This window comes from Diaporthe citri, assembly GCF_014595645.1.
Source record: "Diaporthe citri strain NFHF-8-4 chromosome Unknown scaffold_12, whole genome shotgun sequence".
NCBI classification, from domain to species: Eukaryota; Fungi; Ascomycota; class Sordariomycetes; order Diaporthales; family Diaporthaceae; genus Diaporthe; species Diaporthe citri.
The window spans coordinates 1,216,039-1,243,702 of record NW_025064857.1 but is presented as its reverse complement, the minus strand read 5'-3'; the positions used below and the strand labels follow the sequence as shown (position 1 = coordinate 1,243,702).

Here is a 27,664-nt window from a genome sequence, read left to right as displayed (position 1 = left end):
ATGCATAAAAAGATTAACTTGCAATATATAATTATTTAAATAACTTAATATTATTAAAGTTTAATAAAATTAATAAAAACCTAGCGGCTAATAATATCCAGCTATAATAAAGGCGCCTTTATATTATTAAGCCTTTGCAAGAATATATATTAAAATAAAAAAAGAAATAAAAGAATAAGTTAATACCTTTATTATAAGTAATAACTTAATCATTTAGCGGATTTAAGCTTAATTTCTTAGTAATAAAGAGCATAACTATATTGCTAAATAATGCTAGCTTAAAAATAACTAAGAATTTAAAAGGGTTTATAAATAAGATTAATGGTTATGCGAAATCTTTTAAATAAGTTATTAAGAAAAAGTTTGCAATAAGTATTAAAACGCTATTAAAAAAGCTATATAGAAAGCATTAAAGCATTAAGATATTTAATTTTATATATATAAAGTTAAGATATATTAATATTAATGCCTTAGTTTCTTTTTTAATATTAAACTTAAATAAAAGTTAAATATTTTCTTTAAAGGCATATTTATATATTAATTTAAGTTATTAAAATATAAGTTAATTAAAAAGTAATTAAAATTATTTTTATTTCTTAAAAATAAACTTTAAAGTAATATTTAATTTATTATAAATATTATTAAATTCTTAATAGCTTTTAATAAAATAATAAAGATATAAAAGAAAATTATTTTTAATAAACTTAATTTATTATACAATATTTTACTTATAATAACTAAACTTAATTAACAAGGAGCTTATAGTTTATTTATTATTTTAGCTATAGCAGCATTTCACCTATAATAGCTAAGCCTTATAAGCAAGGAGCTAGCAACCTATTCATTATTTTAGCTATTAAGCCATTTTACTTAAGAAACCTAGCCTTATAAATAAAAAGCTAACAGCCCTTTATGTTTCTAAGTTATAATGGTATTTTATATAGGAAGCCTAGCTTTATGCATAAGGATCTTATAGCTCTTTAAATGTTTAGGTTATAAGAGTATTTTATGTAGGAAACCCAACCTTATAACTAAGAAGCTAATAATTTATTTACTGCTTAAGTTATAACGGCGTTTTATATAAAGATAATAAAAATATTTTATAAAAGCTATATTACCTATTAAGTTTATATTAGCGAATAAACTTTATATCTTTAAGCTTAAAAATAAAAAAATAAATATTATATTTAAGATTTTAATTTTTATAAAAATATTAAATAATTTTAATTATAATAACTTATTTTTAAATTAAATATAATGCTAACTAAAATTAACTTGTAATATTATATATAAATAGCTTAGGTCTTTATTGCATAGCAATTAACATAGCTATCCTTAATTAGCTATAAATTTTATGCTAAGCTAACTTAAGCCTTTGCTATATAATAGCTAACATAGCCGCGCTTAGCTAATTAATAGGATTTTATATAAGGCTAACTTAGGACTTTATTATGCTGCAACTATTATAGCCATGCTTAGCCAATTAATAGGCTTTTACTTAGGGCTGGCCTAGGTTTTTGCTATGCTATAGCTAGCATAGCCATGCTTAGCTAGTTAATAAGCTCTTACTTATAATTAATTAATATATTTCTTATATAAGGTAGTTATAATAGGGTTTAGGTAGCAGTAAAGTTTTTATTAATAGCTAAGGGTAAAGGTTTAAGGGAAAAAGGTTATATATTATAAAATTTACTTATTATTAATAATTATTAATAAGTTAATGAAAACCTTAATAAGTAAAAGCATAGTTAAGAAATAAACTTAAGGTTATTTAGCTTATTATTTAAAGTTAATATAAAAATTAAATTATATTATAATATAAAAAATAAAAAGTTTATTATTAAAGGATGGGAGAGAGTTAAAAGTAAAGGTAAGTTATAAAGTAATTAAAGTTATAGCAAGATAAATAGCAGGGAAGGATGCGCTAAACCTTATGGAAAGGTATAAGCATTAAGTATATAGTAATTAAAGCTAATAGGTAAAAAGCTAGGATTTTATATAGTGCATTAAAAACCATTTAAATAAGGAAAAAGTTTAAGAAACTTAAAAAAGTATAATAGGGCTATTATTATAAAAAAAATAGGTAATATAAAGCGGCTATTTAATTAAGCTTAAGTTAATTTTATAAGGCATTTAAAAGATCTTTAAAGGTAATAATGGCATTTCTTAAGCTACTTTACATTTCTTTATAATATCGCTATTAAATTATTATTTTAAGCATATTATTTTTAATATTATTAAACCTAAGCTTTATAAATTTAAATTTAAAGCTAAAGTTATTTATTTCTTAATTCTCCTTTAATTTAATTGCTTTTCTTTCCTTTTTATTTAATTCTTCCTTATAATATATTAATTCTTAAGATAAAATTTAATATAAAAGTATTAAAAAGTATTTATATTTAAGCTATATTAATTATTAAGATAAAGTTGCTTTATAAAATATAAGTTTGCTTGTTATTATATACTTTAAGGCTAAGGCTAATATGTTAATAAATATATGCTAAAAGTAAATTATAATTGCTGCTATAATGAAATTTTATATAAGGCTTGTTAATTAGCTTATTTAGATTTTTTAATAATTAATAATGTTTAAAAATATATAGGTTTTTATAAGTATTTTAAAGGTTAGTTTTAAAGACCTTAAGGTTTGTTGTGTTAATTAAAGTAGCTAGTACTTTTATAGCTATAAGCAATCCGCGCTTTAAGGTCCCTTTTAATTATAATTTTTATTAAAGGTTATAAATTATTTTATATAGCTAATAGTATAATATTTAGGTTAAATGGAAATTAATAATGCCTTTAAGCGCTTACTTAAAACCTTACTTTAAATATAGCCGCTGGTTTTAAGAGTAGCGTTTCCTTTCTTATTATTAATTAAGATTTCGGATTTTACTTAGCTAGCGGCTTATAGTTTAAATGCTTAGGGTTTATAATTATTATTAAGGATTTACTTTAAGAAATTTAAATAATTATAATAAATTTATTGAAAGTTTTATAAGCTTAATAATAAGCTAAGTTAAGTAAATAGGATTTTATAATAAGCTATTTATAAGCTGCTTTTTTAATAGCTAATAATTATCTTAGTAAATCTTTTTGCTTTTTTTATAACTAAGAAGGGAGTTGGCTTCTTTATATGGCTGGCTATATTAAAAGATAAATGGGTTAAAGTTTATAAGAATTTTATTACCCTTAGTATGCTTAATATAATTAAGGGCTTAATAGTTATAATAATTAATTATTATTATTATAATTATAAGAAAGTAACTTTATTAAGAATATTTTAATAATTAAAAAGTAATAATAATAAAGGCTTTTAAATATTTAAGTTAGCGGTTAATGCTTAATTAATGCTTATAAAATATATAAAAAGGAATAAATAATAAAGTTATAAGGGCTAAGCTTAAAGTAAGAATGAAAGGCAATAAGGCTTAATATTATTTATTAAGTTTTATAAAACTTACTTTTCTTAGGTAAGTGCTTTAAGCTAATGCATTAACTAAGCTGCTTTTATTTATTACTTTTTTTATTAAGAAAGTTAGCTTTTAACTTTTAATTTTAACCTTTTAACTTCTTTACTTTTATTAAATTTATAATAGCCTTATAATAAAGATTAAGCCTTAATTTTTTTATTATAATTGCTTCCTTCTTAAATATCTTTACAATTAATATTATTATTATAGCAATATTATAACTACTACTTTTTAATAAGCTTTTCTTAAGATTACCAACTTATTTATACTTTATATATTTATTATTAACTTTTATATAACTTTAGCTAGCCTTTAATTTACTTGCTTTATAAAAATTATAAAGAGTTAAATTATGCCTTGCTTAATAATTTTTTATTTAATATAAGTTTTATAAATATAAAGACTTATTTAATATCTTATATATTTGCTGCCTTAGCTTAGGAGTAGAGTTTTACTTATTTAATATTTTTATTTGCTTTATAAGTTAAGGCTATATAAAATTTAACTTTAAACTTTTTTACCTTTCCTTTTTTATTACTTTAGCTTTTTTAAGTTTAAGCTAACTTAGCTTTATTAAAGTATAAAGTTTAATTAAAAGGATATAAAAGTCCTTAAAAATAATCTTATGCTAAGCAATTAAATATAAACTTTTAATAATATAAATAAAAAGTTAAGCCTTAATATTAATAAGATAATAATTAATAAAAAGATAACTTAAAACCGCCTTAAACCCGGCTTATATAAATAATAAGTAGCTAATAATAAGGCTATTATAATTTATAATGCAAATAATGCTCTTAAGTTTATTTATAAATATAATATTAATTATAATATTATTATTAATAATAGCTTGTTTTTATCTTAAAAAATTCTACCTTATTAATAAATAGTTAATAGCCGTAATTTTAGCAAAGTTAAAGATTTTATGGAAAAGCTTTAAGATATATATACCAGCCTTAATAATAAGTCTTATAACTTAAAGTTTTTAAATTTTTAAAATATATATAAAGCTAAAGGCTATTAAAAGCACTTTATTATTAAGGTTTAGGAGAAGTTTAATAACTAGGTAAATAAAAACATAGTTAATTAAGCTAGGGTTTAAAAGTAGCGTTTAATTTTATAACGTATAGGATATTAAATAAGGAGATTTATTTAGCTATTAATAATGGAAAACATTAATACTTAAATCTTTAAAAAGGTGCTTAAGAAGAATGATTTGCTTCTTTATTTATATGCTATTAATTTCTTTAATAATCTTAAGGATTTAAAATATAACGTTAAGAATTATAATAAAAAGCTTATATAAAAGCGTAAAATAATAAATATATTATACTTTAACGCTAAGTTTAAACTAATAATTAAGGCTAAAAAGAATACAACCCTTACGTTGCTAAAGCTTATAAAAAAGGCAAACTTTAGCAATAAGTATACTCTTAATAAATATAGCTTTTATTTATTAATAAAGAATATAGCAAATAAGGATAAGGTAAAGCCTCCTATAAAATCCAGCAATTTTAAAGCTAAGGCTATTAAGAAAAAGGAAATAAAATATAAGAATATTAAGAATATTAATAAAAAGCCTTTAAGAAATAATAATAATAATAAGCAATTAATAAAATTAACGAAATATAAAGCTATATATAAGTTAATTATAAGTAATAAATATGCTTATATAAATATTAAGGAATTGCTTAAGGATAATAAGAATAAAAACCTGCTTTTTAAAAAAGCTAAAAAGGTTTTCATTTTAAATTTCTTAAAGGAAAATAAACTTAAATCTTTCTCTTTTTACCTTTATATTATATTAAAATATAGTTAAGCATTTCCTAAAGCTTATAATCTTACTAAGCATATTAAACTTTATTATTTAAAGTTTGCTATACTTAAGCTTAAAAAAACTTATAATTAATTTATTAACCTTAAAGCTAAAGCTAAGAAAATTATTAAGCTTAAGAAACTTACTAAGCTTAAAAAAATCTATAATTAATTAATTATAAATAGCTTTAAAGTTAAGGCTAAAAAGAATAATATAATATTTAAGCTAATTAATAATAATAAATTAATTATAGCATAACTTAAAGTAAATAAAGTAGGATTTAAGCTTAATAATATAAAAATAATTATAAAAATGGTTAAGGAGGTTAATAGCTTTTAAAAAGCTATAAGATTTTATAATAAGCAGCTTATAAGTAGTGGCCATTAAGGTTGCTTTAAAATTAATAAAATTAATGGGATTAATAGCTATTAAATTTTATAAGTAAAATAATATTAGTTTTGCATTACCTTAATATTTTAAATAATAAATTATTAATTTCCTACTTAAGAAATATACTATTAATAATCTTAATATAATATAAAGATTATATCTTTTTTTTTAGCTATATAAGTATTTTATATATATTTCTTTTAAGTTTTTAAAAGCTTAAAGTATAAGCTTTAAGCTAAATATAATTTAGCTTTTAAAATACAGCTTATATATTTATATTATATAACATTTTTTTTAATTAAACCCTCCCCCTTCCTTATCTTTATTCCTTACATTAAGTATATTATAAATTCTTTATTAAGGCTTCCTTTTATATAAATAAACTAGCGTCTTAAAAGCTATTTAATTAAAACTTTAATAATCTTAATTAAGTATTTATAATAAGTATTGCTAAATTAAATAGAAATTAAATTAATATTACAATAATTTTATTAAATAATGCATTATAAAACTTTTATTCTTATATAAATATATTATATTTTAAGAAACGCTATATAAAAATTAATATTATATATATATATAATTATGCATAGCATAATAAATGCATATACTTTAAGAAATAAACCCTTATACTTAAACTTATTAATATTATCTTTAAATATTTATAACTTAAATCTTAGCTATATATTTAAACTTTAATTTTATATACTTAGCGCCTAATATAAGTATTTTAACCTTTCCAAACTATAAGTACTTAAATATTTTTATGCTTAATTAACCTTACATTCTTAATATTTCTCCTTAATATTATTTTACTTACTTAATATTACTTATATTAAACGCTTACCTCCTTTTTATTATATAGCTAGCTTTAATTTTATATAGCTATATAATAAATAAACTTAAAACATATATTATTAATATATATTGCTATTTAAGAAATCCATGCAATTTACTTAAATGCTAAGATATTAAAGTTAACTTACTTTAAGATAATATTAATATAATTATAAGCTATTTTTAAGATAAAATTATCTTAATATTTTAAAATTATTATTTAATATATTAAGATATATATATATAGCCGTTATTATTGCTTACTTAAAATTATTTATTAACCTTAATTTATAAATAATATTATACTATATTATAATTATTATATTTATATAAAGTTAAATTTAAAAGGATTTTAAATATAAATATTATTACTTAAATAATTCCATTTTAGCATTTAAAATCCTTTTATAAATATATTTAAGATAATATATTATTATAATTTAAAATGGTATTAAGGTTAACAGGGTATTAATATACTATAATATAATGGCTTAAGCTAATATAATGCTACCCTTAATATGCTATTTCTTTACTAATATATATTATTATAAATAGCCTTATAATAGCTTAAAGGCAGACTTTAGCTATAATTTCTAAATTTTAATTATCTTTTAACATTATGTCCTAAAAGGATTACATTGCATGATTTAATTAAAAACCCCCCTTCCCCCTGGTAGGAATAGAGGAAATGACAACTGTTAAAGCTCAATCGGATTCGAGGTCCGTCTGCCTATCGTCAGACTTGATTCGCTGTTGCTGATGTCTACAGTGACCTGATGTCTTCAGGTGCTAAGCCTGACAGCATGATCGGGGCCGCCAACCAAGACATAGAAGCCTCACCACAGATGGAAGGCTCACAAGGCAAGGAACCCAGCAAATGTCGGCCACGGATCAGGTACCGAACAGAGCTTCGTCATCGTGTTACAGGCGACTTGATCCATCGATCCGATTCAGATAAACCCCAACAACGAGAACTCCGAGTCGAGAACCAGGACAATCAACCAATCTTCGAGCTCATCACACGGTACGAGACAGGGGGATCTAAGCTCGAACAGGCCCGGGAAGCTCTGCAAGAACCCTCGGAGGGCCAGCTTCTGGATTCAGCTCCATCTTACTCCTTGCGAATTTATTCCTCGGCCATACTCAATGCACTACGGTCCGTCGTCCAATACTATCCAAGCCAGGATCTCACGGGGTCTACCATAGAAATCAAATGGCCTTATCCCATCCTTGTACACCACTACGATGTGCTGCAGAAGTTCAGGGCAAACTGCGACGCCAAAGATCCCGATGAGCTTTGTGCCCGTGAGAAAGACGCATCCGCTCATATTGCACATCTTCTTAGATTCCTGGATGACAATATTATGGAAAGGGTCTGGGCAGAGGAGGAACGCGTCAAGAAAGGCTTCCACACGTTCGATAATCTATGGATTAATTTCAAGCCCGGAAGTACCGTCTTGTTCCGCACCTTGCAATCAGAATGGGAAGCCATGGTCGTCTCCCATGTCACGGGTGGCATCTACCAGAACCCGACTGCCCCTTGGAAGGTGAATGGGTGGCAACTAGAGTTCGACGGAAAATACCTCGGGCGACGCGTTGGTGAAATCACACCATTCCCATTTGATGGTGAAAAGAGTTTCAAAGTGGACACGATATTCGTCCCCGATCGTGACCGGATCGAAAACGAAGAGGCAGAAAAACTCATTAACTATGGGAAAATGTATTGGGGGCTTCTGATGAAGCAGTGTAGACAGCACAGGGGCAGATCTGTGGTCCACCCATACAACGAGGTAAGAGATGCCCCCTCTCTTCGGAGTCCATGTAGGCGTATGTGACTAATGATGGCTAGGTTGATGGCCTGGTCATGGCCGATCTAGAGACTTTTTACGCCTCCACCAACACTCGCCGACCGAGCCTGCTGCCTCAAGAGAGTGATTCTCGAAAGTTCTATTCTGATTGCACATGCAAGATCTGCCAGAAAAAGACAGCAGCCGGCAAGGGAGACGTGAAGTCCATATTTGACGATTACAATTTGATCGTGCCAAGCGAAGCCTACGAATTAAGTCGCCACATGTATCTCCTCTGTCCAAAGGAGCTACCCGCATTTGTGTTCAAGTCGCGAGTATGGGGTGAGTTTTGTTGCGCAATAGTCTACTCACCGTCATCAAGATGACTGACGAGATGAATTCAGAGTGGCTGCACGTGAAGAATTTCTACGCACCTGAATTTCAAAACGACATGATCGAGGACCTCGTGATGGACCAGGCCAGGATCAAGATGCTCAAGGCGCTGGCTAAGAGTTATATCCGCGTCAACAAGCGTGGAGATCAAATCGAGCATGAGCCATGGGCCGCGGACTTTGTCAAGGGCAAGAGGAACGGGCTCATCTTCCTTCTACATGGGAAGCCGGGTGTCGGAAAAACCGTGACAGCAGGTAAGTATGACATCGCATTCGTCGGGTGGAAGCTACTGACGCCGATACGCTTTTCGCAGAGTCCATAGCTGAATACACCAAGCGGCCACTGATGATTATAACAAGCAGCGACATCGGCACCAATCCGTCGATAGTGGAAGCGAATCTGACGGGAAGCTTCAAGCTCGCGAAGAGCTGGGGAGCAGTCATTCTCATTGATGAGGCAGACGTGTTCATGGAGAGACGAGGACCGGCTGACCTGGAAAGGAACAGCTTGGTGGCTGGTCGGTGCTCTATTTATTGTAGAAAACACACGCAAGCTGACTGGCGCCCAGGTTTTCTCAGGGCCCTCGAGTTCTATGATGGTATCTTGTTCCTGACTACCAACAGGATTGGAGCATTTGACGTATGGCGTTCCCAAGTTACAGAATACCAGCGATGAGAGATGAGCACTGACACGCGCCGAAGGACGCCTTCATCTCACGGATCCACGTGCAGCTGTTCTACCCCGACTTCACAGACGACGAACGACAACAGGTCTGGATGACATTCATGCAGAAGCTGACCAAGGATCGCGGCAAGTTTATGCGGATCAGTATGGACGCCAAGGATTATATCAGGGGCAACGAGGTCCGCTCCGTCAAATGGAACGGGAGGGAGATACGCAATGGTGAGCTCTATAGCAATTCCACTGCGCTGTGAAAAGAAACTAATGGAACCTCTTAGCTTTTCAAACTGCCGTCTCTCTTGCGGAGTACGAGGATGAGAGAGACGAAGAGGGCAAGATCCTGCTTACCGACGAGCACCTGAGATCAGTTGTCGAGCTGTCAAGGGATTTCAAGGATTACCTCAGTAAATTGCACAAGGGGGACGAAGAGAAGCGAGCGCTCAGAAGGTACGAGAGGCTTGATACCTAAGGATATTGGGCTTGCAAGAGTGGATCAGCCAAGACATCAGGCCATCGCGGGGTGACTAGCTTGGAGCATATGGCAACAGCTCACAGCAAGGCTTTCGTGATTCTGGTTTGCAGTGTGTATATTGTCATTCAGTCTACGTCGATCGATTCCAATGGAACTTCCGAAGCGCCCCTGTTGACATCCCCGACCAACACCTTGCGCAACCACCCCCCTCGCACCCCCAAGCCGGCCAAAAGAAGAGAACAATTTAGAGTAAGAAATGGGTATCGATAGTCGTATGTGTTTTCCCGTCGCTCATCCCGTGTCAAAAATGCAAGTCAATCTGTGAAACCTCCAACGGGCCGCTTTCCGGCACAAACAATTCCAAACGCCGGCCAACCGCCTGAAATGCATCCCGGTTGTGAGACTTGGGTCTATGAAGAACATGAAGAAAAGACAAGTGCAACGCGCTCCAACCGGGGCTCGCGGTGCGTGCACGCGCAGAAAAGACCACGCCCGGCTCAGAAGACCGAGGCGCGCTTCCACTTGGCGCTCCTCTTCCGCTTCGTCGAGTTCTCGTGCAGCCACTCGACGAGCCTCTCCTTGTCCTCTTCGGGCAGGTCAGACACGCTGTCGTTCAGGAGGTCAAGACAGCTGCGCGATGCTACACAACAAAGGCACGTCAGTGAAACGGGCCCCCATAGAAAATGAGGGAGAAGGGAACGAGTGAGTGCTCACGGGCATATCTGCCAACATCAACCCCCATCTCCAACTCCAACAGCGCAGCGGCCATGCGCGCGCTGTTGTAGCAGTGGAACTCGCGCTGGATGTCGAGCATGCGCCTCCACAGCCCGGCGTCGTCCAGGTCCTCGCCCGCGGTCGGGTCCAGGTGCCAGGTGCGCGTGGACGATGACGTCTTGCGCGGCGATGGGACAGTCGAGATGATGGAGTGGCGCTGGCTCTTCGACTTGGTGCATGAGTCCATCACCAGGGGCTGCTGCTGGGGCTCGGGCGGCGGGGACGAGCAGGGGGTGATGGCGTCCTCGTCGTCGCTGAAGGAGGCCTTGGCTGTGATGGAGCGGCGGCCGCTTCTTTGGAGTCGTTGTGATAGTGCCATATTGTGTGGATTGATTTGGACGTTTTTGAGGTAGAGTCGACGATTGGCGAATTTTCTTTCCAGCGAGAATGCTGAAATTCCCAGGTTGTTGGGTTGTTATTGTGTTGCTATGGTGGATATAAGTCCCAGGGCGACCCGAATTTCCAAGCGGAAGGATTTTTTTGGGGGTCGTCAGCTTTCTTTTTATGGATCGGCGCGTATGCAGGTCGACAGCGCCGCAGTCAGACGTGGGTGGTAGAGCGTGTATGAGTTTGCTTATTATCGCAGAATCCAGCGAGGCAGGGCATGCATGAGTCAGGCCGCGACGGAGGGCTGCCGAGGGGGGCCTATTACTTATATATAAAAGTGACAAATGTGTGAGTGGGTGCGTGTGCGTGTGTGTGTGTGTGTAAGGTGGTCTAGAGCGGGTTGCAGCGTGATCTCGTCACTGTGGTTGCATTCAAGGCCCATGTGCGTGCGCTCGCTTTGTGCGAGTGTGTGACGGCGCTGCTCGCTTCTTATCCTGCAAGCGTTGGCCTGAGTCAAGGCCTGGTTGTCCGGCCGTCTTCGCGGTGCTCCTGTCAATGCGCTGCACTACCACAGCACAGAATGCGATCATCTACTCCGTCTCTGTGACTACGGTGACTCCCTTGTTGCACACCAACAGCGCTACATGTAGAATAGGGTGTCGTCTGGGGTGGGGTTGGGCGCTCATTTGAGTGGGTGCCACAACCCGGCATATCTGCGGGAGGTGAGAGCCTTGGATTGACAGCTCACAGGTGCGATGCGATGATCTCTTATTCGCCTGTACCTTGATTCAGGACAGGGAAGTACCGTACCCGCTGGCGGTTGGGCTGAGGAGACCTTGGTCTCGCCGGTGTGGGCACCAAGATGGGTACCTGATTGCTGGGTAGGCATTGGCTAGTCTTCCCTGCTGGCGCTGTCTCATTGTCCAGCGGCGCCCGACAGGTTCTCAGCTGTCGTCACAGGCATTGACCTCATAATCTTTCCCTGATTTCAAAGAAGCAGGCCTGGGGCTTCATGCGCCCTGGCCCGCCAGCTCGACAAGTGCCGGATACGAAGGCCGTGACACGTCTGTGGAACAACACCAGCTGGACAGAATCTGGGGAACAAGACCCGGAGAAAGACTCTGTTGTGTGCACACCTGTGCTTTCATGGTCTGACTTACCGCCCGAGTATGATGGACTTGGAGTGGGGCATGTCATGACCTCGCCCTTTCGCGCCCGACGAGCGGATCTGCGATGCAACCTTGGCTTCGGCTTTGCTCCCCGCCACCCACTAAGACCGCAAGATTCAAAGGAGATTTACACATCGTGAGCACTGACCACTGCTTAAAACAGGTAGGGGTGGAGAACGCGCGAAGAAAAAAAAATAAAAAAAAATCGAGAAACAAAACAGAAAATTTCCTGAGATTGACGATATCATTTCTCTGCTTGACCTCTCAAGCGCGGTGGCAAGCAAAAAATTCTGTCAACGTGATTTTTTCCTTCTTGCAATCCTTGGACGCGTGGGTGGCCTCTTTGCCCATTACTGGTGGTTGACGGTTCACAAGGACTCAGACATGATAACGGTTGAGCACATGGGAATTTTCCAAGAAGGGTGGGTGTAGCCGATGTCTTGAACTAGACAGTGAAATGATGTCTCGAACAACCCCCCTCACGCCAACATGGTTCCAACGGCCGCTCGTGACTACGTAGCGTGGGGTGGAACTGCAGTACGGTACAGACCAGTGTGGTGTCTTGTCGATCAGCGGAGAGTCATTCTCTGGTTCCAGCGGAGGGCTGGCGGGCGCAGGCCAGTCGCATCGCAGCACGAATCTGGCAACCCTTTTCCTAGAGGGGCAAACCGAGCGCCAACGCCAAGCACAGAGGCTGAGAGGACCACGAAGATTTGCGTCTTGCCAGCCAGAAGGGTGCAGCTCGACTCACGCCAGAAGTATCCAAGCTGACGACAAAGGGTCAGATGTGAGGCTCACCGGCCGCTGGGAGGACTCCAGGAGCGTTTCAGGGGTCAGCCCAGCACTTGCCCAGGGCAGCACGGCGGAATGCCCAGAGCCTTAGCAGCGACCTGAAAGCTTATCTCCTCACCTGGATACGTGGACATGTTGACCGGCGAACATCACAATAAGGTTGTCAACAAAGCCATGATTGACCAGGACAAATCACATTCCTGACTCTTGTTGATGTTGACCCCCTCACGGCTGCTGCGGTAAAGTTGCACTTTCAGCGAAGCATGCTCAGCCGTCACGCTCATCTCCAACGATCGTGCCAAATCAAAAAGGCGGGAGCCCCGTTGCCGGCGGACAGCACAGACACCAGCATCCGAGCTCGGCGGGCCCTCCGCCATCCGACTTCCTTCACACGGAAGTGCCGCTGTAGATCCCGGCAGTGACCGGCCATTGCGCTACCCGCTGGGAATAATCCGGCGTTGGTGGAGGCTGCAGAAGGCACGCTATCCCATCCCGTAGCTCTGAGGACACCCAGGACGAGGCGATCGCAAAACAGACCGCCAATCTGGGGTTTTTGTCACCCTCGCGGTCCTCGCAGCACGTCTCGACCTAGCTTGCTTTCCCCTCACCGTCTCGCTCCTCTGCTCGTCAGCAAGGTCCCCAAAGTTCGGTGACCGGCAACGTCGGAATCCCCCCCATGAAATTGGGCCATGTCATGCCGCGGTTTCACAGGCAAAGCGACGTCAGACCGGCGCCTGCATCTCGCTGAGTGAGCGCACGCTCCAAAAGCAGTCCAAGTGCTTAGGGAGGAACGAGAGTTCATCCCAAACGGCGCCAAGCACCACCGGAATGTTGGAACTAGCATCTTGGTGCTTGAAGGAAGGACTTGGAAAGGGGCGCAGCCCGCACGGCTTTTGGGTTAAAGGGGCATGCATCCTTTTTTTCATGCGAACCCTAACCTGAAAGCAGGCTTGGATCCTCCCTACCCTCCCCCTCAGCAGCTGGGGACCCCCCCTCCCCCCCCAATTAAAAGCCTTCCACCAACAGAGAAGAGAACGACGTCCACTGCTCATCTACTGCCCGCCTGCCCGCAGATGCAGGCTCCTGCGCATTTAGACGAAAAATTCACTATGGGACTTTTCACTACGTTTCTATAGATCTTATCCCCCTGAGAGCTGCCTCCAAGGGTCAGGTCTGGCCAAGTTGTTAAATCTTTATGACGAGTGCCCGTAGATTGAGCGTCTACACATGTTCAATAATTGTAATTTCAACATCTAGTCCTTCAATAGAAACTGTAGCATCTCTACGATAGTGTCCAAACTTTGAGTGCCGTGCATGGTCTCTCGAGATAGACGTCAAAGACCATCTTGAGCTTCGAGAACGTTGATTCGAGACCTTGGGCCACTGGCAGCAGTGTGTCTCGAATGAAAACACCGGCGAAGGAGGAAACACGTCGACATCGCTTTTTTACGATCTGAAGTGCCAATCAATCTCAACAGATGGACTGGGAAAACCTATCTCGTTGCACTTGATGCATGTTAAATGACAGAAAAGGGGCTGCTGGATATGCAGATGGTTCATGACATCTGCACTCACCCTATTCTATTGTTCAAAATGCTGGAGGGAATAGACTTGAGGCTTCCGCTTATGTCAAGATACCGCCCTCTACAATCTTCTGGTGTGGCTCTGAATCAAGGCAGCAAATATGTGTCAGCATCACAACACAGATCGTTGAGAGATGGTCCACCACTACCCAGTGATACTCGCACCTGACCATTCCAGGAGATACCTTTTACGAAAGGCTGTCGTTGAAACATGTATCGAGCAGGAATAAAGGAATTGACGAACATGCCCATGACCAGGTCGACGGCGATGACGCAGAATCCAAAGTTCCGTTCATTCACAACATGTCGACCCAGGGCCAGCAAATTTTAATACAGCCCTAGGAAATTCTGAAGAACAGCCAGGAAGCTCATGCCAATAGACATGGAGTGTTAAAAAGAAGCTCATGTGAGTTGCCTCGTATAATAACTCAGACAGCCGTACCGCAAACTGACAGAAGCCATCTACTGCAAGGACTCCCGCCACAGGAACTGGACTCACCTGCACAGGTCGCGCCTGCGACATTGTATCCTACTAGCTAGACATTTGATTACGATATTACTCCGAAATGAGGGCCAGTTATACTCGTCTCCCCAAACTGAGCAGAGGTAAGGAGGCCCTGGGGTCCCTAAACAGTAAATGTGAGCGGGTAATCAACGGTACGGACAAAATGGCCGTGCTGGCAGCGAATGGTTCTGAGCACATCAAGTCGTCCTGATATTCCAAGAAAAGCCACATACGCTAGACTTTTTCGATCTCTGTAGAAGCTGATTATCAGGGAGGCCTCGTTGGTCTTTGCCAGGTGGCTTCTTAGCCACGATCGAGGTATATATCCGCAGATTTTGCTCTTGGACGGGGTTAGGACATTAGAAACGAAGCAGATACAATTCAACAATACAATCTATGATTGCCTGTGATGCACTACGTCGATAAAATGTTGCGTGAACTGTGTTCTGCTAGCTGGTCCGCGTCACACTAGACTTGCTGATCGATAAACTGACGAGTTTCTATACATGCCAGTGCCAGTGGGTGGCCATTTCGGTAGGGAAACTCCGTTCGACTTATAATCCACGGTGTGCATGCTTATATGCTTGTACCATTATGGGAAGATATTATTTGTACAGGAACAGCTTTAATGCAAATGTAATATCTACTTCGAAGTGGGAAACCCATCGCGCTGGGTACCTAAAGTGGACCTGCTGCTGCTCTTGATCGCGAGGATCATGCACGGCTCCAAGATGACCAGCTATCTGGAGTATGGCCACCTGAAGTAGGGTCCTTTTCCCTCGCATCTCGTGCGTCGAGCATCTCGATATCGTCGGTGTGAATGTTCATGTCACTGGGCCGGGACTTGTGGCCCTTACTACCCTTCCTGGATTTTGACCTCGACTTTGAATCACCCTCTTTCGATGGCCACATCTCGGAACCTCCAATTGTCCTCTGCTCACCACTGAAATAACTGGCCGAGTATATTTGGTCTTGATCGCCGCCTGGCAGTAGCCGATTCACCCAGCCCTTCCACAAGGGGCGGCAAACTGGAATTCCGATGGCGACCATGGTCACTGTCAGCTCGGCGGCATGCCATATGATCAATGTGGCCCTGTCCCCTATGGTGAGGTAGAGGCATAATTAGCAAATAAGGTTTTCGGATCGTACTGCCAAGGTATTCCGGACATACTCATATATTCCCCATCAGACATGGTTGGCAGCTTTACTGCTCTCATTATTCCACATGCGCCAGCACTAATACAAGAAGTTGTTAGAAGCCTGAATGATGTTTCGAGTGCAAATTGAGAGGCCTTCTGACAACCAGAAAACAGACTTACAAGATGCCCAGGCTCAGACTATACAGTACGATGTTTTTCTCCCGAGGTGGCACTAATTGCAATAGTTAGTAGAGAGTCTTTCATGAGTGTTGCATCGTGCTTACTTTGGATCTTTCTGAGAGTAAACCACGGCAGGGCCGCAAAGATGAAGTCACACAAAAAGCTGAGGATAGCCGCGATAAGGTTCAAGTACACGGCAGTATCACCGCATACTCCGTCCGGATTCAGCCGGTCCCACAAGTAAGAAATCGGTCGGCATTCCAACCAAAAGGCCAACAGGCCCGCGGTGACGAACAGTCCGAGGAGAACAGGCGGCAGTATGATAGTCCACCGAGTTTTGCGGCCGCAAGCGCCAAATATGCGCAGCAAGAAAAAGGCAAGAGCGGTCTTGGAGATCCAGACTGCAACCCCGACGACGGTCTGGCCGGCGTTTGTGAGGATGATCACCATCGACCGATCCCATGGATCTGGGACATCGTCGCGAATTAGACCGAAGCCGTAGAAGGCAGATACCGTGATCAAGACGCAGTACGCGACTAGGAGGACCTATTCGCGACAGGGGCTGTATGTCAGTACGCGGAAGTTTGGTACACGTCCCCACACATCTCGGTTACTCACGAAGGCGACGTTGAAGAGATGGTCATCTATCCCTATGGCATCGATGACCTTGTACCGGGTATAAAGCCTCAGGAGGACAAACACCAACGCCAGGGCTACCAGGCACCACAGAGCAGCCAGCGTCTGCGGCGCGTTGCCTTGGGGCGATGAGAAAGGCGGCGCCATGGTCAACAAGTGGACATTCTCGAAATTCACGGAGAGCCAGCCATCACGGACTCGTGGAGTTCAGGAGTTGGCACAGGCCAACCTGACATTTTTCTATCGACGCGGGCTCTCGCATGTTCCCGACGAATTGGTAAAATCTTTATTTAGTAATTGCTGTCTAGCCGTAGCCACTACCTTAGCCCTGACTCAACAACCAGGCACGCCAGTTCTTGGGGCCAGATCCAACTTGGCATGCTAGCCTGTTTGGAGACAAGACAGGCCACACCAGGCCGAAAACTGGAACGTCGTGAAACCGCCGCAGTGGGTTCCAGGAGATCATGCCCTGGTTGGTCATGCGCCGAAAGCATATACCCGTGGGGCCGCACGGGAGTCTATTGACGGTAGCCTCGCCGTAGCGGATTGCGGCGCCCTGTGGGGAAAGACCAAGACTATTCCGTCATCACGGGAGCTTGCTTTCTTGTCGAGGCCCCATCGGAATTGTGGATAGACGCTGGCCGGATGTGCACGTTGTCCGAATATATGGACTCGGGTTCTCAGATCGGAGGGTAATGACTTTGCCGAAGCTGCCAAAGCTGCTGATGATCAGATGGTTTGATGAATCGCGGGATTCATACCCATGGACCTGCAGACTCAGCTTCAATGCGCCCCCCCCCCCCTTCTCTCCAAGACAGCGCCTGCATCTGCCGCCTCGACGGCGGCGGCTTTTTGTATGGGCCATGGGTCGCCAGCGGAATGTCCTCGTGCATCGAAGTCATCGCGATTTCACGCACAGGCTGCGGTGTGCAGTCAGCACTGGGCGAGTCAGTCGCCCATTGCGATCGCCTCAGCCCCGATTCAGTGCCGTGCATGTTCCCTCACAGGCGCTTGCAGTTCAGGTTGAGATGTCACATGTAAGGCGCCGACATGCAGTGGGACTGGCAAAGAAGAAAAGTGTGTTGCACCAGAGAGCCGAGACATGCGAAGGAGTAAAACCTTATCGCCCATGTGTGTCTAATAAGTGGGTTTTGTGTGGACCAGATACTCGGTAGGCAAGGTCTTGGCATCCCGATCGCACCGCGAAGCCACTTAACTTTATTAGAGTTCCGGGCGGCGATCTGCGGACCAGGCAGGTTTTGTTGATTTGACATCAAGGTACCCAACAAGCGAACGAATCAAGTGCTGAAATTCATTACTTGAAGAACTCGAGTGGTCGGAGGCCGAGCTGACCTGCGAGACAGGGCGTGCTCAGCACTTTGCAAACTCGTTGTTCGTGCGGCATACGGAACGTGAAGTGCAGAAATGACTATCTGAGAGAAGAGGACGGAGGCATTCAATACTTTACTTCGCAAGATATGTTTGATAAGTTGGAAAATAAAAAAAAACTTAATGAGATACAGCTTAAGCTATTTTTTGTAGACAGTCTCTCTGTCTAATATTCAGTTCACACTTATTCTGAGCTTCTGTCCCGGTCACAATGGCGATAACCGCGAGCACCACTGCCGTTGCTCTCACTGATACTAGCAACTCACCTGGCAATGTTCGCAATGGCCTCAACAATAACACAGCCGATGCCGCAGTAAAGGCTTTGCAAGGAGCCAGGCTGGGAGACGTCGTGCATCTGCCTGGGGAGGACCACTTCGAAACTCGAACAGCATCCTACTGGTCGCGTACTTCACAGCTTCGACCGTGGGCCATCGTCCAACCTCGTGATGCACGTGAGGTATCAGCGGCCCTGAAGGCCCTTGTTGCCACGCCAGGATGCCAGATTGCAATACGCAGCGGAGGGCACATGGCTTCCCCTGGGGCAAGTAGTATCGAAGACGGGATCACTATTGATCTCGGCCTCCTCAACGCAGCGACATACAGCGCCAAGGATAACTTGGCATGTCTCGGTCCAAGCGCGCGGTGGGGGGATGTGTATGCCGAGCTTGAAAAGCGTGAGTCGTGTGGCCTTAGTCCTTCCTTTGCACCCTTGGATTACATCGCTAACATATGGCTGTTCCACTGGTAAGACAACGCGATGGTAGCGGGTGGCCGTGAACGAGATGTTGCCGTGGCAGGATTTCTGCTGGGTGGTGGGACAAGCCTGTACACCTGCCGTGCCGGATTCGGATGCGACCAAGTCGTCAACTTCGAGGTAGTGCTCGCCGATGGCAAAATTGTTCAAGCAAACCGCGACGAGCACGTCGACTTGTTCAAGGTCCTGAAGGGCGGCGGCAACAATTTCGGCATCATCACCCGCTTTGACATGCAGGCGTTCCCGGCCAGCCCAAATGGCATATGGGACGCCGTAATGACATACCCAGCCGAGGCAAAAGATGAATTCTTGGCAGCTGACTTTGACTTCACGAAGGGCTTGAATCATAAACCCGATGCGCATTTACTGCCATTTGTAAGTTCAAGCTCCCTGAGTCTAAACTAAGGGTTGATTTACTGACATGAGATTGAAGTGGTTCTCTTCAACCAAATCTCAGAGGCCGGTTATCACCGCGATATTGACGCACCTCGACGGTCTAGAAGACAGCAAATGTCTAGCAAAATGTATGGAAATTCCTGGCGCTCAGATTGTGAAGGCCGGAGTTACAACGGTAGCCAAGAAAATGGAAACACTCGCAACGCCTCCAGGGGAGTACGTGTCTGTGCACCATTGCTTTGAGCCTCTGCGACTGCTGAACTAGACAACCTCAGCCATGTTCGCGATAGTCCGTATCCATACCCTGTTCGTTTACGTTCGTTCCAAAGGTCAGTCGCTTGAGCACACCCAAACTGGGCGGGTCTCACGAGATGGTGATAGCAAAACTTCGAGATTCATTCTTTGGCTGGTGCTGCCGCTTTGTTACAGGCGGCAGGGTATTCAAGTACCCTGAGGAGGTTCAGCAGGCCATCTGGCAGCGCTATCTTGCTGACGATGACCCATTCCTCTCCACAATTGGCGTCGCAGTAACAAGCCCAATAGTTCCTTCCCTACCCCCAAAGAATCCCCGGCGGAACTCACCGCCTGAGAGATACTCATCATTTCACCAAGACAGTTACTTAGCTGAGGAATATCAGCATCTCAGGCGCCCACAGAACCCACCTTTGCCCCCTAATCCCCCCAGAAGAAGCTTGGGTCAGGAGGTCACGGCGTCCAAGTGAAGAGAGCGTGGGTAGGTCAGTCTGGCTGAACAGCAAGGCCTCAGCAGCAACGCTTGTGCCAGAAGGGTCGTACCCTTCAAATACTGCGGAGACGGTCCGACTTGACAGTTTCGGGAGTCAGTCCACACACCGCCTGCACGAGACTCTCAAATATACAAGGCTAAGCAACAGCCGCCCCGCCGACACATTGGTCTCATCAGGGCGAGACCGCGAGACAGCCTATCCTCCAATCAGCCCAAGGACCAGCAGAAAGAAAGACACCCGCGTTCGTGCCGAAAGGGATTCTGCGAGTCTCCCGGACACTTCTAGACAGACGAGAAACGACTCTGCCGTAAGTACGGCTGATCACTATGTTGGCAGAACGGTATTCGAGAGCCATGCCAAAGCCGCCGGAATCTTGTCCTATGCTAATCTCACTGGCGATAGGCGACCAACAACAATAAGTCGGCGTCTGTAAAGCGATATTTCATCGGCTTCGAAATTCTCAAATTCATATCATGCATGGTCTTCGTCGGGTCTGAGAAGACTGTCACTGTGTCAAGCACCCGACAAGGCCTCTCCCCCAAACCAGTCAAGCGCCCAAAGTTTACGGGAGACCGGCGCTCAAAGCCAAAACGACGGCTTAGTGATGAGATTCCATTGCGGGAAATCCATCTTGATAAAATCGACATAGAAAAAGGGCCCGATGATTCTGAGGAATCGTGGGATTACAGTGAGATGATCAACCCAGACTGGGAAGTTGATAGAAGAGCTGGCCTTTACATTGTTGGCTGGTACAGGCAATATGACCCAGAGGTGAGTCCGTTTGGAACTAAAAGTGGTCAGAGGGCGATTCTAAGAGAGCAACGTGATCCAGAACCCCCAGAACTGGTCGGCAGCCAAGAAGCTGTTCGTGACCTTCGAAGTGTGCTTGCTTACGTTTGCTGTCTACATCGCCGCCGCCATCTATTCTTCTGCGGTCGTCGACATCGCCTTCGGCGTGTCACACATTGTGTCTATCTCGGGGCTTACGCTGCTTGTGGTTGGGTACGGCTTTGGACCTATGCTCTGGTCCCCTCTCTCGGAGGTTCCGGCGGTCGGTCGTACCAGCATCTACATTGTCACACTTGTGGCATTTGTGGCTCTACAAGTGCCCACCGCCCTGGCTACGAATATATCGGCCCTGCTGGGCCTGCGATTCATGGCCGGATTTATGCGGAGTCCGAGCCTGGCGACTGGAGGAGCAAGTATTGCAGATCTGTTGACCACTGCACTGCATTCATAGGGGTTTTAAATCAACTTGATTGGCCGCGTGGCGGGCAATCCCTAGGGGCCATCTGCTTGGCAGAGGCACGGCACGATGACGATTCGTGCCGACTGCGCTGGGCACAGCCCAGGGACGGCCCTATCTATCTAAGAAAAAACAACCAACAAAACCTTCCTCTCTTCCTTCCTTCCTCGGAGTGGGTGGGTGGGTGACTTCAAATGCAGTGCAAGCGTGGCCCATAGGCAGGAGATGACAGATGGAGAAAGAGGGGAAAGATTTGGACAGAAGCAGGCGGGGGACGCACTCCTTTTTGTCCACCCGCTTCCGTGTACACAGACACTGCCAGATGTTTACTGCAACCAAAGGTGCCTGTGGGATGGCTCTATGGGGGCTCTTTTGCATCTGCGGACCGACCTTGGGCCCACTCATCGGTGGCTTTGCAGTCGAAGCCAGAGATTGGACGTGGGTATTCCTCATTGTCTTCTGGATTTCTGCATTCGCACTCCTGATCCTCTTCTTCCTGCTGCCAGAAACTTCGGCTGCTAATATCCTGCACAGGAGAGCTACCCGGTTACGAAAGCTGACCGGAAATCACAAGCTCGTGTGCGAAGCCGACATTGCCTCGAACGAACGAGGAATGACAGTACAAGAGATGCTGATGAACACGCTTGTGCGACCCTTCATAGTAACATTTACAGAGTCGATTGTTTTAGCGCTCAATCTATACTCGGCATTTATTTATGGTCTGCTTTATATGTGATTCGAGTCTTTTCCGATCGTATTTATAGAGATCTACGGGTTTGGCCTGGGTACCTCGGGACTCACGTGCTTGGGAATCCTCATCGGTGCCATCCTGACACTCCCGGGATATTTCTGGTGGTTGCGTGTGTCGCTTCAGCCCAAGGTTGCGAAGCACGGCGGTAAGTCACAAAACAACGACCCCCCCCCCCAAATTCGGTTGTTTCGGAATACCATGTGATGAGACTGTCACTAAGCTCAACATTAGATCTTGTCCCTGAATGGATTCTGCCGCCATGCTATGTGGGCGCTATCTCCCTGCCGGTGTGCTTGTTCTGGTTCGGGTGGACCAGCAGAGCAGAGGTACACTGGATCGTGCCTGTGATTGGCACCGCATTTTTCTCCGTGGCAATTCTTCTGCTCTTCAACGCACTACTGAATTATTTGGTTCTGGCGCATCCTACACAAGCAGCAACAGTTCTCGCGGGAAACGATCTAAGCCGCTGTCTTGTCGGCGCAACATTTCCATTTTTGCTACGAACATTTACGAGGGTCTGGGCGTAGCTTGAAGCACATCTATCCTGGGGTTCATTGCTGTGGCTTTTACCCCGATTCCTTTTATTTTGGTCAAGTATGGCACGTGGCTGCGGAACAAGAGAAAATGGCTAGACATGACTTGTAGATAGACGGGCGGAATTTCGCAGTCTATCTTTACGAGAACGGATATTCACACAGAAACGGATGGTATACAGATACATTCACCTAGTGTGCACTCACACCCATATCACCTACACCCAATCCACCCACACCCAATTCACCTACACCTGATTCATATACCCAAGCCCAATTCACATACCCGCTACAATTCTCATAGCCAATTCACACGCCTAATTCGAACGCCTAATTCACATGCCTGATTCACTGCAAATTAAGCATATAAAGTCCTGCGTGTCCAACTAGTCCTAGACCAAGGGGCATAGTAACACCCAATATAGCTATTTACGATACCTAGGTAGTCTTTATCCGAATAGGACAAGATATAGTGTTGATAACTGAGAGCAATCGCTGAGATTTGTTGATCACATCTCACGTGACGGATTGACGCGCTCAAATTCAGCGACGCGACTCCGTCGGTTTCACTGTGCTTTCTTCTCCCCAACACATCACCAGAATATATAGCACATCTTTAAGATGGCCAGCCGAACCCTCCCGATCGATGCCAATGGACGCACAGCGGCTATAGTCAATATTGAGACCGACCACACTCAAGTGCTTCAGGCGGCTTAGGCGGCCGCGTCTAATATCTCAACCCCCTCTCCCCAAATATATCCGACTCTGTACGTGGAGTGATGGGAGCCAACGATTCCAATCGCGGCGGTGTTGTTCCAGCATACCAATAGCAATGGTTACCGCAAGAATGGACCGCTGAGCGGAGATCGACGGATCCCCCCACTGGGGACATGTTTGAATAAGCATGGCCATGTGGCTAGTTATGCCATCGGCATCCTCGCCATGGAAGGCATGGGAGTGCTCGGATCACTCCACGCAGTCAATGAGCAGATAAAGCGCAATCTGTTAAAAGAGCACTTTAGCAGCGTCCATGCCAGTATTTCAACCGATTGCCAGCCAATCCTCCTACACATTGCAAGGATTCGGGAGTCAGCGAACCCTGCAGAGAAATTATCTGGATCACTTACCAAGAAAATCAAAGATCTATGAACCACGAATCTTTTGCCTACTATTGTTTCAACAGTACATGGGAGCCTTGCATTTAAAACGAAAACGGATATTCGCACCTACAAAAATGGAGGGTACACCGGTATATTATCAACTCACACCATAACTACAACTAATCAGAGCACATCACCCAGGCCTAATTCAAACACCCACACCCAACGCCTATACACCTACCTAACACCCATATCCCACACACCTACACACCTACACACCTACACACCCAACGCTCATATACTTGACACCTAATACCGATACACTTAATTTATATAAACTAAGTACATAAATTAGGTATGGCACTTGAGTATCACATACAATAGCTGTTGAATTCTATCTGCTCTTGTTCACGACTCTCACTGACACTGGAGCAAGACCCAAGTAGGACGAATTTATGAGATTGACCACGTCACATTAATAACGACAACATCCAAAATACGTACAGCTCAAGCAAGATATTGCAAGAGAATTTGACGATCATCTGGAATCACCATGTCTCCGTCACTATCAGCAGCAGACCTCTTCACAGTTAAAGACCCAGTCGCCGTCGTTACTGGCGGTGCAACAGGTGAGTCAGTGGTCGAGCACGCGTTTTGAAAGAGAATGACTAACATTGAGTATAGGCATTGGACTCATGATAGCCAAAGGTCTGGAGGAGAACGGAGCAAAAGTCTATATCGTTGAGCGTCGCAAAGATGTGTTGGAAAGTGTCGCCAAGAAAGAAGCTGTACGTCTCGTCCAATGCTCGAAATCATATGGCACTGCCCAATTGGGCTTTTCATTGATCACACGCGATGGCCCTGACAATTCTTCGCACAGAAATACGGCAACTTCATTCCTGTCGTAGGCGACGTAACCTCAAAGGCAGACTTGGAATAAATCACAAAGCGAATCTCATCCGAAGTCGGCTACATCAATCTACTAGTAGCCAACGCCGGTACCACAGGTCCCATTTTCGGTGACAAAATCTCTATTTGCGGGCCGGACCAGTCGACCTTATCCGAAGTGCAAAGAGACCTTTGGAACATTGACCAGGGTCTATTCCTGAACACATTCGCTACGAATATTGGTGGTCCTTTCTGGTCCATAGTGGTCTTTCTCCCCCTTCTTGATGCAGGAAACAGCAAGGGGAACGTCGTGCAAAGCTCAAGTGGTTAAGACGGGATCAGAGGCTGCTTACGACCGGATCCCAATACCGCACTACACATACAGTGCTAGCAAGGCGGGATTGACCCATATGTTAAAGCAGTTTGCAACTACCTTTATCAAGTATAAGATACGGTTCAATGTGAATGCTCCCGGCCGTGAGTCTTAAATCTCTCTTCTCTTACCATAGTAGCATAACTGACAAGACCTAGTATATCCCTCCGAATTGACAGCGGGATTCATCGCTAGCACGGAGAACTTGTCAGACGACGAGAAGTCATCTCTTGTGTCACCAATGCAGAGACCGGGCAATAAAGACATGGCTGGTGTGGCCTTGTGGCTTGCATCAAGGGCCGGCGCATGGGTTCATGGAAATGTGGTCCTCACGGACGGGGGGAAAATTAGCTCGGTGCCTGCCACTTATTAGGAGGTTTATTTTCAGAAAAGTCTTCGGAAGTCTACTCCTGATTCATAGAGTTTGAGAAACATCTTTGTGAAAGTTATTCTACGCAAGCCGTTGGGGTCTCTGCGACGTCATCGCGCACACGTGGCGCTCACAAGTTCGCTACGTATCACCTGTTCAAGCAAGGTGGCCGCAATATAAACTCTAATTCGAATTGAAGAAGATGGTCTGATCTTTCACATCGATTCAAGTAAACTGGTTCGTCATTATGCTGTATCCATCTGCATATTCAAGGGTGTTTCCGTATTCTAAGCAGAAGATAGCAATTGGACAAGAGATCAACCGTTGTAGCAGAGCTTAACAATCTAAATGACTTTTATTTAAGTCTAACTGACCCGTTATATCACATTCTAGGGTGTCCATATGTATTTAGGCGACCGTAAAAGCATCTTAAGCCCTCTGCCCTCCGCCCAGGTGGCGACTTCAGGATGTGGCAAGTGGAGATGGCATTTGGGCTCGCCAAACCTTGGACACTGAGGAAGATCTATTCAACCTTGGACGAAAAAGACAGCCAAATTAATTTCTTAAGACTAGTATATGACTGGTCTGATAACATCGTCTACAGCCAATTTACTACGATGCAATGAAACGATGATTTGGTTGCAACATACCCCACCGGCCTCACCATTCGATCTCCTTCCCGTCGTGCCTGCCCGGAGAATTTTCGTGTCCGGGCACGTGGATGTTCAGAAACTTTCCATTTTGAGCTGGGGTGGACGCTAAGATGATTCTCTTCATCTCAGCAGCACCCACGTCGACAGTGAAGTCTCCGTAATCGGTGCCTAGGTCTGTCTTGAGCCACTTGATGAGGTTATTTGGTCAGTAACGTGCATAATAAGTATTGTTGGAGTCTCGGACTCACCCCTGGAGATACTAGCAGGCATGTGAAGCCCTCCTCGGCGAGGTCCAGGGAGAACTGCTTGTTCAGCATGTGAAAGCCTGCCTTGGAGACCTTGTACGCGGATCCTTGAGCGATGTTCATGGCGTCCGCCCATGCAATGGATCCCATCGTGGAGGAGCTGTTTCCACGTGATCAGTGGGCGCTTTCTAAGGGACCCCGGGATATCTTGGCGAAAGTAGGAGGGGAGGTGGTGCTACTGAGAGCTTACATGTTGATAATCTTCTTCTGTGTGCCGGCTCGAAGAAGCGGTAAAACCGCGGTGATCACACGGTGCGGCCCTACGAGGTGGATGCGGGAGAAGTCAGCCGGACTGAAATCCTCCATCTTGTTGTTGGGGCTGTGCTGCTGTATGGCGGCGTTGTTGATGAGCACATCTAGGCCGCTAGATCCAAGCTGACCCTTCACCTCCTGCGCCGCTTTCTCCACGCTTTTAGTATTTGTCGACTGACGCAACGATGTTGACGATCCGCCCATTGTTGCGACTGATCAGATCGCTTAGGGCCGACGATGGCGAGCTGCGGGTTACCGCGAAGATCTTGGATACCTGTGACTCTGGCAGTTCGGAGAGTTGCTTGGTCAGCTCCAGGCCGAGACCTTTCGCTGTTCCGGTGATAAGATTCAAGTTCATCAGTTGAAGGTTATAGGTTGGGATACTTACCACTTTTAGTGCTAGTGTGAGTGTGTGACGCCTTTATACACGCCAATCTGCGTGGAAACTAGCCCGCATGAGACTAATAAAGCATCCTCCTCCAAGATCTTCCTCGGGTCAATACGCCAAGCAACGAAATGCGGCCAACGCCAGTGGTCGACGGCGTCATACTCTCTGCATGTACCGCTGTATTAAGTTTTGAGCAGTCAGGGCGGGGTGAACTCCTCTCTAATTATCGGCGGCCGTTCATGTGAGGCGTTCATAACAAGATTTCCATCCGCGCAGGGGTTTGCGGAGTACTCGAACGAAGCCGCTTTCCGGGTGCCGAGCAGAGCTCGGACGCAATCTCGGACGCACTCCATTCGCAGCTCCGATCAAGCCGGCCTTCGTGCTCCGTAGCTCTCTTTAGCTTCTTTCATTCCAATTCATTGGTAACAGCTGCGCTTAACGGGAGACACGATTGCGATAACATCTGATTTATACAAATTAATCACATGAGATACTATAACGAAGGAACGCATGCGCGACCGTGCAGGAATACTTAATGTCGTGCTTGACAGGGTGGCCAAGAACTAAGA

The 27,664-nt window shown here is 43.3% G+C and overlaps 6 protein-coding genes across 6 annotated transcripts; 3 read left to right on the top strand and 3 right to left on the bottom strand.

Annotated features, from left to right (window-relative positions):
• Positions 1-7,201: 7,201 nt before the first annotated feature.
• Positions 7,202-9,843, top strand: INS49_004638 (uncharacterized protein; the record flags this gene model as incomplete). The annotated part of the gene is made up of 7 exons (XM_043165426.1): positions 7,202-7,233; positions 7,283-8,233; positions 8,664-8,947; positions 9,007-9,210; positions 9,262-9,332; positions 9,395-9,596; positions 9,653-9,843. The coding sequence occupies 7 exons, from the start codon at positions 7,202-7,204 to the stop codon at positions 9,841-9,843; spliced, it is 1,935 nt and encodes a 644-aa protein (XP_043018141.1).
• A 500-nt stretch (positions 9,844-10,343) lies between these two features.
• Positions 10,344-10,939, bottom strand: INS49_004637 (uncharacterized protein; the record flags this gene model as incomplete). The annotated part of the gene is made up of 2 exons (XM_043165425.1): positions 10,344-10,486; positions 10,561-10,939. The coding sequence occupies 2 exons, from the start codon at positions 10,937-10,939 to the stop codon at positions 10,344-10,346; spliced, it is 522 nt and encodes a 173-aa protein (XP_043018140.1).
• Positions 10,940-15,710: 4,771 nt separating this feature from the next.
• On the bottom strand, positions 15,711-17,098 carry INS49_004636 (uncharacterized protein; the record flags this gene model as incomplete). The annotated part of the gene is made up of 5 exons (XM_043165424.1): positions 15,711-16,096; positions 16,168-16,232; positions 16,316-16,367; positions 16,420-16,861; positions 16,934-17,098. The coding sequence occupies 5 exons, from the start codon at positions 17,096-17,098 to the stop codon at positions 15,711-15,713; spliced, it is 1,110 nt and encodes a 369-aa protein (XP_043018139.1).
• Positions 17,099-18,551: 1,453 nt separating this feature from the next.
• INS49_004635 (uncharacterized protein) lies at positions 18,552-21,476 on the top strand (the record flags this gene model as incomplete). Its single annotated transcript, XM_043165423.1, has 7 exons — positions 18,552-19,014; positions 19,090-19,469; positions 19,528-19,706; positions 19,766-19,779; positions 19,920-20,017; positions 20,639-21,007; positions 21,069-21,476. 7 exons carry the CDS (start codon positions 18,552-18,554, stop codon positions 21,474-21,476), a joined length of 1,911 nt encoding a protein of 636 aa, XP_043018138.1.
• A 2,943-nt stretch (positions 21,477-24,419) lies between these two features.
• On the top strand, positions 24,420-24,806 carry INS49_004634 (uncharacterized protein; the record flags this gene model as incomplete). The annotated part of the gene is made up of 3 exons (XM_043165422.1): positions 24,420-24,495; positions 24,551-24,654; positions 24,747-24,806. The coding sequence occupies 3 exons, from the start codon at positions 24,420-24,422 to the stop codon at positions 24,804-24,806; spliced, it is 240 nt and encodes a 79-aa protein (XP_043018137.1).
• Positions 24,807-26,157: 1,351 nt separating this feature from the next.
• Positions 26,158-26,911, bottom strand: INS49_004633 (uncharacterized protein; the record flags this gene model as incomplete). Its single annotated transcript, XM_043165421.1, has 3 exons — positions 26,158-26,337; positions 26,399-26,555; positions 26,646-26,911. 3 exons carry the CDS (start codon positions 26,909-26,911, stop codon positions 26,158-26,160), a joined length of 603 nt encoding a protein of 200 aa, XP_043018136.1.
• Positions 26,912-27,664: the final 753 nt, after the last annotated feature.